The sequence below is a fragment of the Botrytis cinerea genome, chromosome 15, assembly GCF_000143535.2.
Source record: "Botrytis cinerea B05.10 chromosome 15, complete sequence".
NCBI classification, from domain to species: Eukaryota; Fungi; Ascomycota; class Leotiomycetes; order Helotiales; family Sclerotiniaceae; genus Botrytis; species Botrytis cinerea.
The window spans coordinates 511,663-524,397 of record NC_037324.1 but is presented as its reverse complement, the minus strand read 5'-3'; the positions used below and the strand labels follow the sequence as shown (position 1 = coordinate 524,397).

General features: G+C 44.2%; 4 protein-coding genes across 4 annotated transcripts; 2 read left to right on the top strand and 2 right to left on the bottom strand.

Annotated features, from left to right (window-relative positions):
- The first annotated feature begins 1,693 nt into the window (after positions 1-1,693).
- Positions 1,694-5,229, top strand: BCIN_15g01390 (hypothetical protein). The gene has a single exon (XM_024697417.1). The coding sequence runs from the start codon at positions 2,301-2,303 to the stop codon at positions 4,632-4,634; it is 2,334 nt and encodes a 777-aa protein (XP_024553232.1). The 5' UTR covers positions 1,694-2,300; the 3' UTR covers positions 4,635-5,229.
- A 1,945-nt stretch (positions 5,230-7,174) lies between these two features.
- On the bottom strand, positions 7,175-8,935 carry Bclsc2. The gene is made up of 4 exons (XM_001545506.2): positions 8,803-8,935; positions 8,657-8,746; positions 7,461-8,610; positions 7,175-7,405 (listed from the first exon to the last, which is right to left on the bottom strand). Exons 1-4 carry the CDS (start codon positions 8,854-8,856, stop codon positions 7,362-7,364), a joined length of 1,338 nt encoding a protein of 445 aa, XP_001545556.1. The 5' UTR covers positions 8,857-8,935; the 3' UTR covers positions 7,175-7,361.
- A 109-nt stretch (positions 8,936-9,044) lies between these two features.
- BCIN_15g01370 (hypothetical protein) lies at positions 9,045-10,284 on the top strand. The gene has a single exon (XM_024697416.1). The coding sequence runs from the start codon at positions 9,239-9,241 to the stop codon at positions 10,190-10,192; it is 954 nt and encodes a 317-aa protein (XP_024553231.1). The 5' UTR covers positions 9,045-9,238; the 3' UTR covers positions 10,193-10,284.
- Positions 10,285-10,302: 18 nt separating this feature from the next.
- Bctpo5 lies at positions 10,303-12,465 on the bottom strand. The gene is made up of 5 exons (XM_024697415.1): positions 12,200-12,465; positions 11,974-12,150; positions 11,740-11,851; positions 10,758-11,684; positions 10,303-10,703 (listed from the first exon to the last, which is right to left on the bottom strand). The coding sequence occupies exons 1-5, from the start codon at positions 12,289-12,291 to the stop codon at positions 10,422-10,424; spliced, it is 1,590 nt and encodes a 529-aa protein (XP_024553230.1). The 5' UTR covers positions 12,292-12,465; the 3' UTR covers positions 10,303-10,421.
- Between the last annotated feature and the right edge of the window lie 270 nt (positions 12,466-12,735).

Sequence of the window (12,735 nt, the reverse complement as noted above, 5' to 3'; positions counted from 1 at the left end):
TCTGCGAGATGACTAGACAATCGAATAGACGTAGGGAAGATGAATAGATAGTGTGACCCTACCGCACCTCAGAGCATAGGAACCGGCCCAGAAACCGGCCCAGAGAGAGTGCCAAGAAACAAAGCCCCTTTAATCATCAAAATGGGGAAGTGGGATTGAGTGGATCAGCCATTTCTACTATTCTCGATACGTTCAAGCTTCAGGCACCAGACACAATTTTCCAGAGTACAGACAGAGTACACATGGCATTGCGGCACAGCACCAGCACAGGAGTCACGGGAAGTGCCACATCGACTTTTCTTGATGTCAAAAAAACAAATCAGTCAAATCAGAAAACTACACGCACGCCATCATCTTGTATCTTGGTTGTTACATTGACGACGACGACGACGACATCATTGTTATCACCGCCAATAGCCATTCTAACAGATGAAGAGTCTTCATCATCATCGTCGCCATCATTCAACATCCTCAAGTACAGTCTACCCCTCCGTCACTACACCCAGTGGCAGTGGGTCGACTCCTCTAAATAATATGGAAATCTACACGCACATACCCAAAACCCAAGAATTTTATTCTGCAGACTTGACTCTAGCCTTTCAATTTATTAAGTCTATTTTCAGGGATTTCAAACTTTATTCGAGGATCAACAACTTTATTTGAAGCTCATACGAACAGTGCTATCGCGTCAGGTATATTTACTCGCTGCTTAGTATTAAGTGGTCGCCAGACAGTTACATTCTTGGTATGGTGTTGTGGAATAGTATTTTTATAAATAGCGAAGTGCAGAAAAGGGTCGAAACTTCGAATGGATGATCCTGGGTTTGAAATGTACAAAGTTGTATCTCTTCTAGGATTTATTCCAAGAACTCCAAGATTCAGGTATCTCCATATTTTTCACAAGCATTAGCAGCATCCGCAAGTCGCTCTTGGAATGAAGAACACGAATTGGAGGCGATGAAATTATTCAAGTGCGTCTTGACAATTGGAGACTCTTCCGCAATATTGTCAATTCTGCAAATACCTCGTGTCAGGAGGGAGGGACAAAATGCAAGGGAAGTCTTTTTCTACGGAATCTTCCCAGATTAGGGTCCTCACACCCCCTCCGAGCGTTTATTTGTTGCACATCGCACTATAGAAGATGGGTCTCCAGCAAATTTGTGAATGTTTTGTTGCATCTCGCACTTTGGAGGCGTCTGTCGATCCTACACTTAGTTCCATGTCCCGAGTCATGCAATGCACATAAAAATTTGAATCGTTTGTTTGCGGTATGGACAATTCTCGGCCCGTTTAACATGCACGGGAAGGGAGGAAAGATTTAGTTCGAGCCGTTTCCTTTCTCATACTTCAAGCCTGCATTTTTGTTTGTCTTGAGGATGAAATAAGGTTTGGAGAATATGGAAGGAACCGTGACTAGCGCAGTTGGCTCTTGCCTTAGGTTCTTTCACCCGCGAATTCTTATCACGTTTTTCTTTTATAATTACGTAGGAATTTGCACCCCCAAATCTTTCTGCCAAATACAATTGCTGTCGTTCCTCGTATTGTTCTCCACCTGCTGGTCTTGTTGTCTTAGCACTATCACTGGGAATTTCCCGTCCTTCTTATCGATCCCTTCCCATGCGTCCATGATATTCTGCGAAGCCTTTGCTCATTTCCATTCCTTGCACCTTATGTCTCTAGGGTCTCTTGTAACGGCATGTTGTCATGTATACCAAGACGTTCGCTGTTAGTGTTTTGGGAATTTCAGTGGTGCCAAAATCAAAGTGCTAATCTTATTTGAAAGCAAATTTCTGTGAAATCTCAGACTGTTTCAAGAATGTCTCCAAGTATAGGAGTTCTCTCGGTCTAACATCTCTTAGTTTGTATGACCTATCAAGCTTCAGTTTAGCACGAAAATGTTCACTCTCATCCATCAGCAGAAGGCTATGTAGAGAGCCCGTCTTCCTAGTTTTTGAAGAAGAAGAAAGCCTGACAATGATGTGCCGCAAGAAAGCATGTGGTATGTCTGACATAAAACTGGAAGCGCAGCATACTATCTGATGCAGTTATGCTTACATGCCATGGGGGCCGTTTCATTTAGTGACACCGCATGTCCAAGCCTTTGATCCTTCTCAGTGTGTAGCATGACTGAGTCGGTATATATATCTACAAAGTGTCCAAAGGGGAATTCGAGTACTCAAACTCGTGGAGCCGAGTTCTCTCACGTCATCTGATATAACTTCGAATGATCAAGTTTGCCATAGCGACCCATAGGATTCTTTTCATATATACAACCAGGCTGAAATTTTTTTGAGAATATAATGTACAGACGCAGGCTTCAATTTGTGAGGCAATTCATTCCTGACAAGAAGACCCTTACGATATCGAGGCCTTTATTCAATTCCAAATCCAAAAATGCATCGTCTAACGAGGCAGAGCCCACAAAATATGCGCTGGACAATCGGCGAACAATTCTGTTGCTTGATTTCCTCCTACATCTTGGCCCCATCGCTATTACCGGCGTACTTGTTTATTTGAATGTTAAATCTGTGTACTGGAGTGACGTGGATAATGGAAAATCGCAAAACAACTTTCTGAATGCGTTGCAGTTTGGAGCCAAAATCCATGAAATATGGATCATTATATCTATTACAGCAATAATATCGCATTTTATAGTGTTGTTCCTAGCTCGTGGGAGTGGTCTCCCTTTTGGGCTCCTCGGCGCCGGATTTCAAATAGGGGATTTTGGTTTCTTCTTCCACCGAGCTTTTTGGTCGGCTATGCGTCGTGTTTACCATAAAAGGAGTCTCAGTATCATTGCATTCGCAATATTTTTGATTATGTCTTTCGTTCTGGCTTCCCTTGTAGGACCATCATCTGCAATTGCGATGCGGCCTGATTTAGATTCATGGCTAATGCCATATGGACCTTACGAAATCCATTTCCCAACAAACAAGAGCGAAATTTGGCCAGAAACTCTTGATGCATCAACTTTAGATATCTGTTCCAAATTTTCATCCGCCACTACGGAATCAACATGTCCTTCGGGTGGATTTTCGGAGTTGAAGAGGTGGTCGTCTTGGGGCCGCCACTCGGGACCGCAAATGATGTCTGGGAACTTGGTCAATATAAGCTTTTATGAGCCTTATTCGAATACCAACCGACAACTTGCTTCGTCGGCTCTACAAGACTGGAGCCATTCATATACTTCGTCTGTATCGCTGTTTCCCTATATAGCTTTACAAGGCTTATGGAACACAATCGCAACCCTCAATTTACCTGGACATTCCGTAGCACAGCCTAAGCTTTCATCTCAAGCTGCAACAACTATCCTCCAACCCTTTGTCCAAGTTAAATGCAATATCTTTGAGTCTAACGGCATTGGGACAGGTGATTGGAGGCCCGGAAGCGACATTACATTTCCGTTGATTTCTAGTCTCACCGGTCATGATTCGGCTATGCATGGCGATGTCAATACCATCACAATATCTGGACTTGACCTCGATAATTTCGAAGAAGATAACAATATCCATATGAGCTGGGTCAACTTGCACGACTTTAATAATTCAGCATCTATAGGTGCCGTTCTGAAACTTCCAAACAACGAAAATAGCACAGGGCACAATCATATCGTCCCCTGTGCTGTTGATGCCAGATGGATCTCTACCGAATTGAGTATTGAGCCCGCAACAAGCCAAAGTGTCTTTGGTAATTTCGGGAGCTTAGGAGCTTTCTCTGATTTGGGAGCTTTGATTTCAGATGCCGATGGAAGTCGATCTTTAGGCTTGGCTTCTGTCGTGAGTGAAATGATCAAAATTGACCTTGAATGGGCGCAATTGATGAATCTTGTGACTCCCATCGATCACGTATATTCTTCAAGCGCAGATACTTCTACCAACAGTACAAAACCCATGCCAAATGCAACCAGCATCGATGTTCTACTAGAGCAGAGATTACTTCACAATGAGGGGGCTTTTAACCCTAGCATATCAACAACGTTTGCCGCTCCAGACCTAGTTAATGCCTCAACCCCCGAAAATATGATTCAAGCCTTTATATCAATATTCCTGGGGATTCTCATAACAGACGCTCTCGCCCGTCATACACAAGCTAATGTAATGTTCTTGTCTGTTAGTTCCGAACCAGACAAAAACATATGCACACAAATGGTTTACATATTTGAGTACACCCCATTCAAGCTTTCCTGTGACAGCCCTCGTACCAGCTCGTGGAAGTTCGACTTTTGGAGACGAGGTTATAGCTACGGTATCAAAAGCTCCATGACTAGATTGGCACTAGCTGCTCTCCTCACACATACTCTTATGGCGCTTGTTTTCATCGTGTATCTATGTTTTGCAGGCTGGACGACGAAATCGTGGGGCTCAATTGGGGAGTTGGTTGCGCTGGCGCTGATTTCTAGGAGGACAAAAGCATTTCGCGGAACAGATGCTGGGATTAGTCGTGCGGAGACTTGGGCGCAGAATGTACGGATTGTAGAAGCGGGAGATGGGGGATTGGAAATGAGATTTGGGGAGGATGGGAAGGGAGGGGGAATTGAGATGGGAAAGAGAGTGCAGGTGGGCAAGAAATATGGATATCAAAAAGTGGCCGTGAAGAATGTTAAAAGAAGCAAAACATCTTCGTCCATGCCTTGACATTAGACCCGGATTTCACCTTTGAAGGGCGAGCTGGTAGAGGATAGATTTGAGAAGAGATAGTTCCCCGAGAGTCTTCACCCTTTCAGTCATATTATCCGTAAATGATGGAGGCTGTAGCATAATCTGACTTGAGAGGTTGTGGAGAGCTTTGAAGCATTTTCCAAACAACATGATGATTGCTAAGTTCTAGGTTAAGCGTTGTTTGCTTACGAGGTCACGTTCATCTGTAGGCCAGCAAATAGACTGGTGTGTGACGGAACATGCAAGCGGTGTTTAGGGTGTGGGTTATCCGGCTTTAATGCAGAGTGCTATCCTAAAAATGAATGAAAAGTTTGGTGTTGGAAATAGATATGAAGTACGGTTTACATATTTGGAGATGCTTTGAAACTATTGTAAACATCAATTATCCTTTTTTAACTGCCCTGAAACTTAGCATTTCATCATTAGGCAATGTAGAACAAGTCAATGCCATGCAGCAGAGCAAATTCTTCCTCTTGCTATGAGATATCAACCAGAGGATATAGTTTTGATGGCAATTGATAGTAACTAATATCATCGAGGTCTCGTAGTTTTATGAATATTAAATATATGATGCGGCCATTTTGTCTAATTTCTACTACTTGCCTCTACGTCTGCCAGACCATGAAGCATTTTTCGATTTTCCTCATCATCAAACTAATACTCAAGATCACAAACAAGAGGATACTATAGCGTGATAACCCATCAACCAATCTAGAAAAGTGAAAATATTTCCTTACCAGACATGTGACTGTTCTCATGATTTCAAAATGCTGGCCATCAGCTTTTCCTTCTCCACAAACATACAAAGAACATTCCAATGACTTAGATTCAAATGGCTGCCTAACAGATTACATATCCCCCACACAGAAATCCAAACTCCAAATCATGTTTAAATGCAGCATCCCCCGGTTCTCATCCCTTCCAGTAACTCTCACATTCCGTCCGATTCTCTTCGTTGTATTTATCGCTTCTAGAGACCGATCGGAAGAATCTACCTCAAACTCCACCGTGGTTCATCTTCTGCCTTCGTTTTTCATCCTCGCTTTCACCCTCGCCTTGAAACGTTCACTACAAACAACACAATCAGAACCTCTAGAAGCAACTAGCCCCCAGATCTCTAAGCGAGATTCACCACAATACCGCATGGAAATTTCGCTACCCAAGACGAAACATTCATGAGAGCATGAGAACATGAGAACAATAGGAGTTTTAGGCAGGTCAACTAGCAAACCCAGGATGCGAGCGGAGAAAACTCTATTACTCTGCGATATTGAACTCGGAATAGACGATGTGGTGTTCTCCAACGAAAGCCAGAAAATTCTAGCACCCGTTCTCTTCGTGGGACTCCGTATCTTTAAGTATTTTATTCTTCTGCTCTCTTTCGTTTCTTCTTCTTCTTCTTCTTCTTCTTCTTCTTCTTCTTCCTCCTCCTCCTCCTCTACCTCAGCGAGCAGAGATAACACCGCTTGAATTCCCAAAGCAATTATTCCAAATCAAACGATACTCTTATCTTTCATCATTCATCCAGAATACACTACATTCAAATCTCCCATTCAACCTTACAAAACCATCTGGTCCATCTCATCCGCATAAAACATCGCTCAAAATGTCTCTCCACCAACCAAACAATGGATTCATCTCCACCCCCTACACCCCCCTCTCCTGGACAACCGGCTATCAATCCACTCGTTCATTCTCCCCCCTCCTCCACAATCCCCAATACCCCTTCCTCCCCACCACCCAACCGCTCTTCCCCCACTTCATCCCTCCTACCGCCCCTCAATCCCACCTCCAACCGACCCCCTTCTACCTCACCCAACTCCACCTCTCCCGCCCCCCTACAATCCCCAACCCCTTTTCACATCCTACGTCCCATCCCCCAAATACTCTTTCCCACACTCTCCTCTTCCAACTCACATCCCAATTCCTCCGTTTCCGCAACGCGGCCCTGCGTCTCTGGAATACCATCCTGCTGGTCATTTTCCATATCCTCGCGACGCTGTATCCGTATTATGTGAGTTTGGTCAGAAGAACGAGGGAGATTGATTGGAAGGCGCTGGGGATTGCTTTTGTGGTTTTGGTTTTTCTGCTGCGAGGTGAGAAGGGAGAAGATGGTGGAGCGGACAAGATGGGAATCGGGATTGGCAATGGAGAGGGAAAGATAGGTATGGGGATTGAACCGGCGTATGTCATTGCGATCGGGTACTCTAGGAGTGCGGGATGATCAGCGGGGTCTGGGAAAAGGGAGAGGTGTTTGTTTTTTGAGCTTGAATTTGGATTGTGTACTGGAGATTTTTTTGATTGTGAACTTAGAGTCTTTGGTGGTGAGGCCGAGACGGAGATATGAAAGAGTGATGAATGGCTGGATGGATGGATTGGTGATCCCGTGAAATCAAGAAGATTTACTTCAATCTATAGAGTTCGTGGCTAGATTTATTATGCTGGAACATGTTTTTGGCACAGCGCCATCGTTGTTGATTCTTTCTATCGGTTATCGCATTACGCCTAGTAGTATCTCAAGTTTCAACAAGAATAAACAACGATCACAAATTTTCAAATATTTCACAGAATAAAAACTAAAAGATAATAAATGTGGACATGAAACTCAATGCATTATACATGGTAACTCAGCCCTGGTCACCCATTGATCTAAAGACGGAGGGAATCAATACAAACAAGGAGAAAACCCATCTATGTAACCGCTTAAATGCCCAAAGAAAACTCAACACCAACATCGATATCACGGGCTAATTTATATGTTAGTATTAATCATCAACGAATATGGATTAAAAGCAAACTTACCCATCTTCACAACCTTTGAGAATTGGACAGCCTTCTCAGCTGCGCTCTGCAAGTCATCAATGGAGAAGATCTTAAGACCAGAGTCGTTGATCAACTTGTGTGCAGCTTCCATGTTTGTTCCTTGCAATCTTGCAATAATTGGAATTCTAAGGTTCATGCTCTCAACAGTGCTGATGAGACCTTGAGCAATGGCATCACAACGAACGATACCACCGAAGATGTTAACGAAGATAGCAGTAACCTTAGGGTCGCTGGTGATGAGAGTGAAAGCCTCCTTGATAGCTTGTGGGGTGGCTCCACCTCCAACGTCAAGGAAGTTAGCTGGCTCACCACCGTTAAGCTTGATGATATCCATAGTAGCCATAGCGAGACCGGCACCGTTTACCAAACATCCGATATCACCACCGAGCTTGATGAAGTTAAGACCAGACTCTGCGGCACGGACTTCCTCAGCATCCTCTTGGGTAGTATCGCGCCATTCGAAAACCTCCTTTTGACGGAACTCGGCGTTGTCATCGAAACCAAGCTTAGCATCCATGGCAAGAACCTTGTGATCAGAGGTCTCAGAGAGAGGGTTGATCTCGATTTGAGTAGCATCCTTCTCCATGAAGATCTTGTAAAGTTTTTGAACGGTATCCTTGGCTTCCTCGATACATTGCTCACTGAAACCAATATCAGTGACAATCTTTCGTGCAATATCATCAGTGACACCCTTGTGGATATCAATGTAGGTAGTTGTGATTGCGTTTGGGCTTTCCTTTGCAACAGTCTCGATATCCATTCCACCTTGAGACGAAGAAACGATGACTGGTCCTTGGGAAGCACGATCCATCAAGATAGCAAGGTAGAATTCCCGACGAGCAAACTTGCGCTCACAGATATAGACAGAGTTGCAAATGCGTCCTTGGGCACCGGTTTGCTTGGTGACAAGCTTGTGTCCGATCATTTGGTCTGCAAACATCTTTGCTTCGGTTGGAGAGTAGATAACTCGGACTCCTCCCTTTAACCCATTGTCGAAAGTACCCTTTCCTCTTCCACCTGCAAGAACTTGTGCCTTGATAACCATGTCATCTCCGCCAATCTTCTTTGCAATAGCCTCGGCCTCTGCGGCTGTTTTCGCAACAGATCCATCAGGAACACCAATTCCATACTGTATTCTCGTCAGATTCGTCTCCGCCCGTGCAATTATTTCGTACCTTTCTTAACAAATCTGCTGAAAGATACTCGTGTATGCTCAAAGCTCTCTTTTGTTGCGCAGCGCCGACCATGCGGGATGGCATTGAGGCCTGGGACCATGTTAACTTTGCTGATAAGAGACTATTTCGATATGTAGAAGAATTACCCTGCTTGCCTTCAAGGCAGCTGCCAAAGGTTGGCTTCTAGCTAGCTTGAACATGTTGATATTTATTAAAAGCGGAAGACACAATGCCGTCTTTCTATCGTAACCAGATCTTTTTTTCAGTGATTGTCCTTCCGTCAAACGGGAATTCGCGAAGCTAGTACGGGAAGCGTAACAGACCCATAACGCTACTTTCACGTGGGCTAGTGGGATGAAAGATAAATCCTTGAAACACTTGAGTTTGAGCCTTGTCAAATTATTTTTATTCTACGAACGAATCCTTTAGCCTTGTCAAGTCTTACAATAATAATAAACTCATTTTGGTACAACGAATGAACATACGCCGCATTACGCGGTAACGCAGGACGAAGCTACGCAACTAGACCCCCCGCACGAGGATTCAAATATCGCACGATACAGCCATTCAGAATCGCGCAGCATGGTCAAATTCGCAGATGATCAAACGGAGGCACCTCCACCCAAGAAAGAAACATGGGAGGAATTCAATGCGAAAATGAACCGTATACAAATGGCCCTCGCAAAACGTGAAGCCATTGCGGAAAACATCCTAGCAAAATATCCTACCGAACGACGCCGTAAGACGCAGGAGGAAATTGATGCTGAGGATGCCTTATGGTTCCCTACACCGGCGGGAAATCAACCACTTAACACAGATCCAGCTTTTGCGAAATATTTAAAGCCGGCTGCGGAACGGAATCAGAAAACTTTGCGCGACAAAATGCTTCCTTCGAAGGAGTTAAGAGCTAGCAAATCGAGGGATGCCGAGGAGAAGGCTGCAAGTGCGAAGAGGGCTTTGGCGGATGCTAGTAGTGATGAGGACGAGGGACGAACTGCTCTAGGGAAAGCAAAGAAGCTGAAAACGAAACACAACAAGACAAACGGAGGGGAGGACGATAAACCACTGATCAACAAAGCCTTGCTTGCTCAAAATCAGGTTGAGGAAGGGAAAGAACTGGTTAACAAAGCTTTACTACTCCATCTGGAAGATGCAGATGAAAGCACGGAAGTTACCTCGAAGAAGTCGAAGAAAAAGAAGAGGAAGAAGTCCAAACAAAAGAATGCGCTGGCGGAAGAGGACAATGAGCAGAGTAATCTGGAGGATAAATCACCCGAGGCTGTTGATCAAATGGATGTGGACGAAGAAGACTTCAATTTATTCCGCAGCAAACCTGTCGATGCGATTCCGAAAGACAATCTACTTACCGATACTGAAAAAGCTTATGAAGGAGACCCTGAGAATGAACAGGCATCAGATGACGAGAGAAAGGCGAGACAAGAAGCAAAGAAACTTCTGAAAGCCCAGAGGAAGAAAGAGAAAAAAGACAAAAGGAGAGAAGAAAGGTCAAAGATGAGTGTCGACACAGAAGACTAACAATAGCTGAGGTAAATCATGTACATTAGGTTTGGGCATACTATTTTAATCTGCACCTATAAGAACAAACTATGAATTAAGTCTAGAAGACACCCAGAATTTCAACATCCTTCTTTTTTAACAGTTCCCATCGCACTTCTAATTCATCCGAGTCGTATTGTTACATGAAACCCGTAAACCATATACCATACAACATACACATAATCATAATTACAAATAATACAAACCTTTACTTCCGACTCGCTTTCTCTGCATCGCTTCCATAGGAAACCTGCCCACTGCCATCCTCTGTCACAACTCTTCCCACACCACCCACGACCTCCCCATTATGTTCTGCCTCCTCAGCTGAAACAACTGGAGGGCCACTGAACTCTTTTCTACCTCTAATTACATACCAAAGAAGACTGATAGAAGCGAAGAAAACAAAAACTACACTCGCGTAATTCATAGTTGAAGGAGTGACCGGAATAGCGGTTGGCATGCAGAAAAGGATGATGGCGAGAGTAATCCACTATACATTCATTGATTAGTAAACTATCCAGAAGAAAGGATCTTTAATACTCACAACAACGGTAACAGCGTTGATAGCAAATCCAAATCTGCCCAACGAAAATGAAGCATGCTTGACTGCCTGTCTTCCCCGGATAAGATTAACCAAAATCGGAATTCCATATGAAACCGACAAACAGATCGTAGCCACACCCGTAAAAGCATTGAAAGCACTCGTGGAGCCAAAATAGATGCATCCGAGCACACAGTCCACTGCAGTAGAAAGGACAAGGCCCCACAATGGGATATCATATGTAGGATGCACGCGCTTCCAGATACGAGAACCGGGTATGGCTCCATCGCGGGCAAATGCATATGTGCAACGACTTGCTGCGGTCAAGGCGCCGACACCAGCGAAGAAAAGGATACCGAGGATTAGAAATAGAAGTCCGAATCCACCAGCTGCGGAACCAGTGACTGTTTTAAAGATGTAGCCAATGGGTTGACCGTTTAGTTGCCCAAGAACGGAAGTTACATCGGGGAGAACGAATAATAGAGGAACTAAGTAGAGGATTCCAGTAACTCCTGCGGCGAAGACAGACAGAACCATAGCTTTAGGAACTTCTCGTTCGGGATTTTGTACTTCTTCGCACATGGCAGCTACCATTCCGTAGCCGGTTAAGGTATAGGCGGCTTGAAGGAGACCAACGAACCAGGCCCATCCAGAAGGCCAACCAGATGCCGAAGCATCGAAATGGGCGAAGACAAACTCGGCATCTCGACGATTATTCGCCATTACTAGGAGAGTAACGATGATGATAATCACGGAAGCCGAAGTCCAATATATACATATTTTGTTGATCAAATCCAGGTATTTTGCACCGAATACATTCACCGAGAAAGCAATTGCCATAACGGCCCAGAAACATAGGACGGTTTGCCATGCATTGGCCACGAAGTCTTCATTAAAGATCGAGATGGAACTTAAAATCAATTGTGCACCCTGCCCTCAGATATCAGCATTTTGAACATTCATACCCCGAGGGGACTCGACATACCGAAAAGTTGATGGACAAAGTTACAGTCCAATTGCCCACCAACGTCAACCACCCCGTGATCCAGGAAACAACAGGAGCGTATTTCCTGGTGCTAAGCATAGCAGACCAGTAACTATGTTTCAAAGTGTCAGTCTAGACTTTCCCAAAGACCTCGGTGTTTCTCGGGGAATTTCGGCATTGACAAATGTCGACGTCGATATTTTTTGAATGCAAAAAATGTTTGGTTGTACTTACTATACACCTCCAGCAGTTGGATACACACTGCATATCTCAGCCAGTGAGGCAGCTATGGCAAGTGATATACACGATACGAAGATCCAACCATATAACACGGTCACAGATTGACCATCGGTCAGCGAGTAAGCGAGTGTTGTGCTGAGACCGAAAGGAACTGCCATAATGGCGAATGATCTAGTACTTTAGTCAGTATTGACCATTGGAGCAAGAGGAGATAACGTGCAGGCCTAGAATACTCATCATACTCAGGGAACGAGGCAATTCAGCCGTGTATCCCATGTTGGCCAACGCAGCATCTTGATTTGAAGCCGCCATTGTTGTAAAAGTACACAGATGCACGCAAACAAAGATGAAATGTGTTGAAGAGCAATAGAAAGACCGATTAAAAAGATGCTGAGAGGTTGAATCTCTAGCAATTGAGAGAGTTGAAGTATATGGAAGTGTTGATAAAGGGTCAAACACTGGGGTTCCAAAGACCGTAAGATGGCCGAGAGATAGAGAATGAATTGATAACTTATCGATGGTGATAGCGTCTAAATATCGGGAAAACCCAAGATTCTAGGGGGATTTGTCAATGGCAACTGTCACTTGCAAGGAACTTGGATCCCGAACTTTATTTGATGAGGAATAACGTAAAAGAATCATCACATAAAACACCAGCTTTTACCTTTCGTCCCGCGAAAACCCAAACGCTACGTGTGGCTATGGTGAGATCGGGTGTCAGTAGGTAGGTACACTCAAAGCTAATCGTGAAGTATA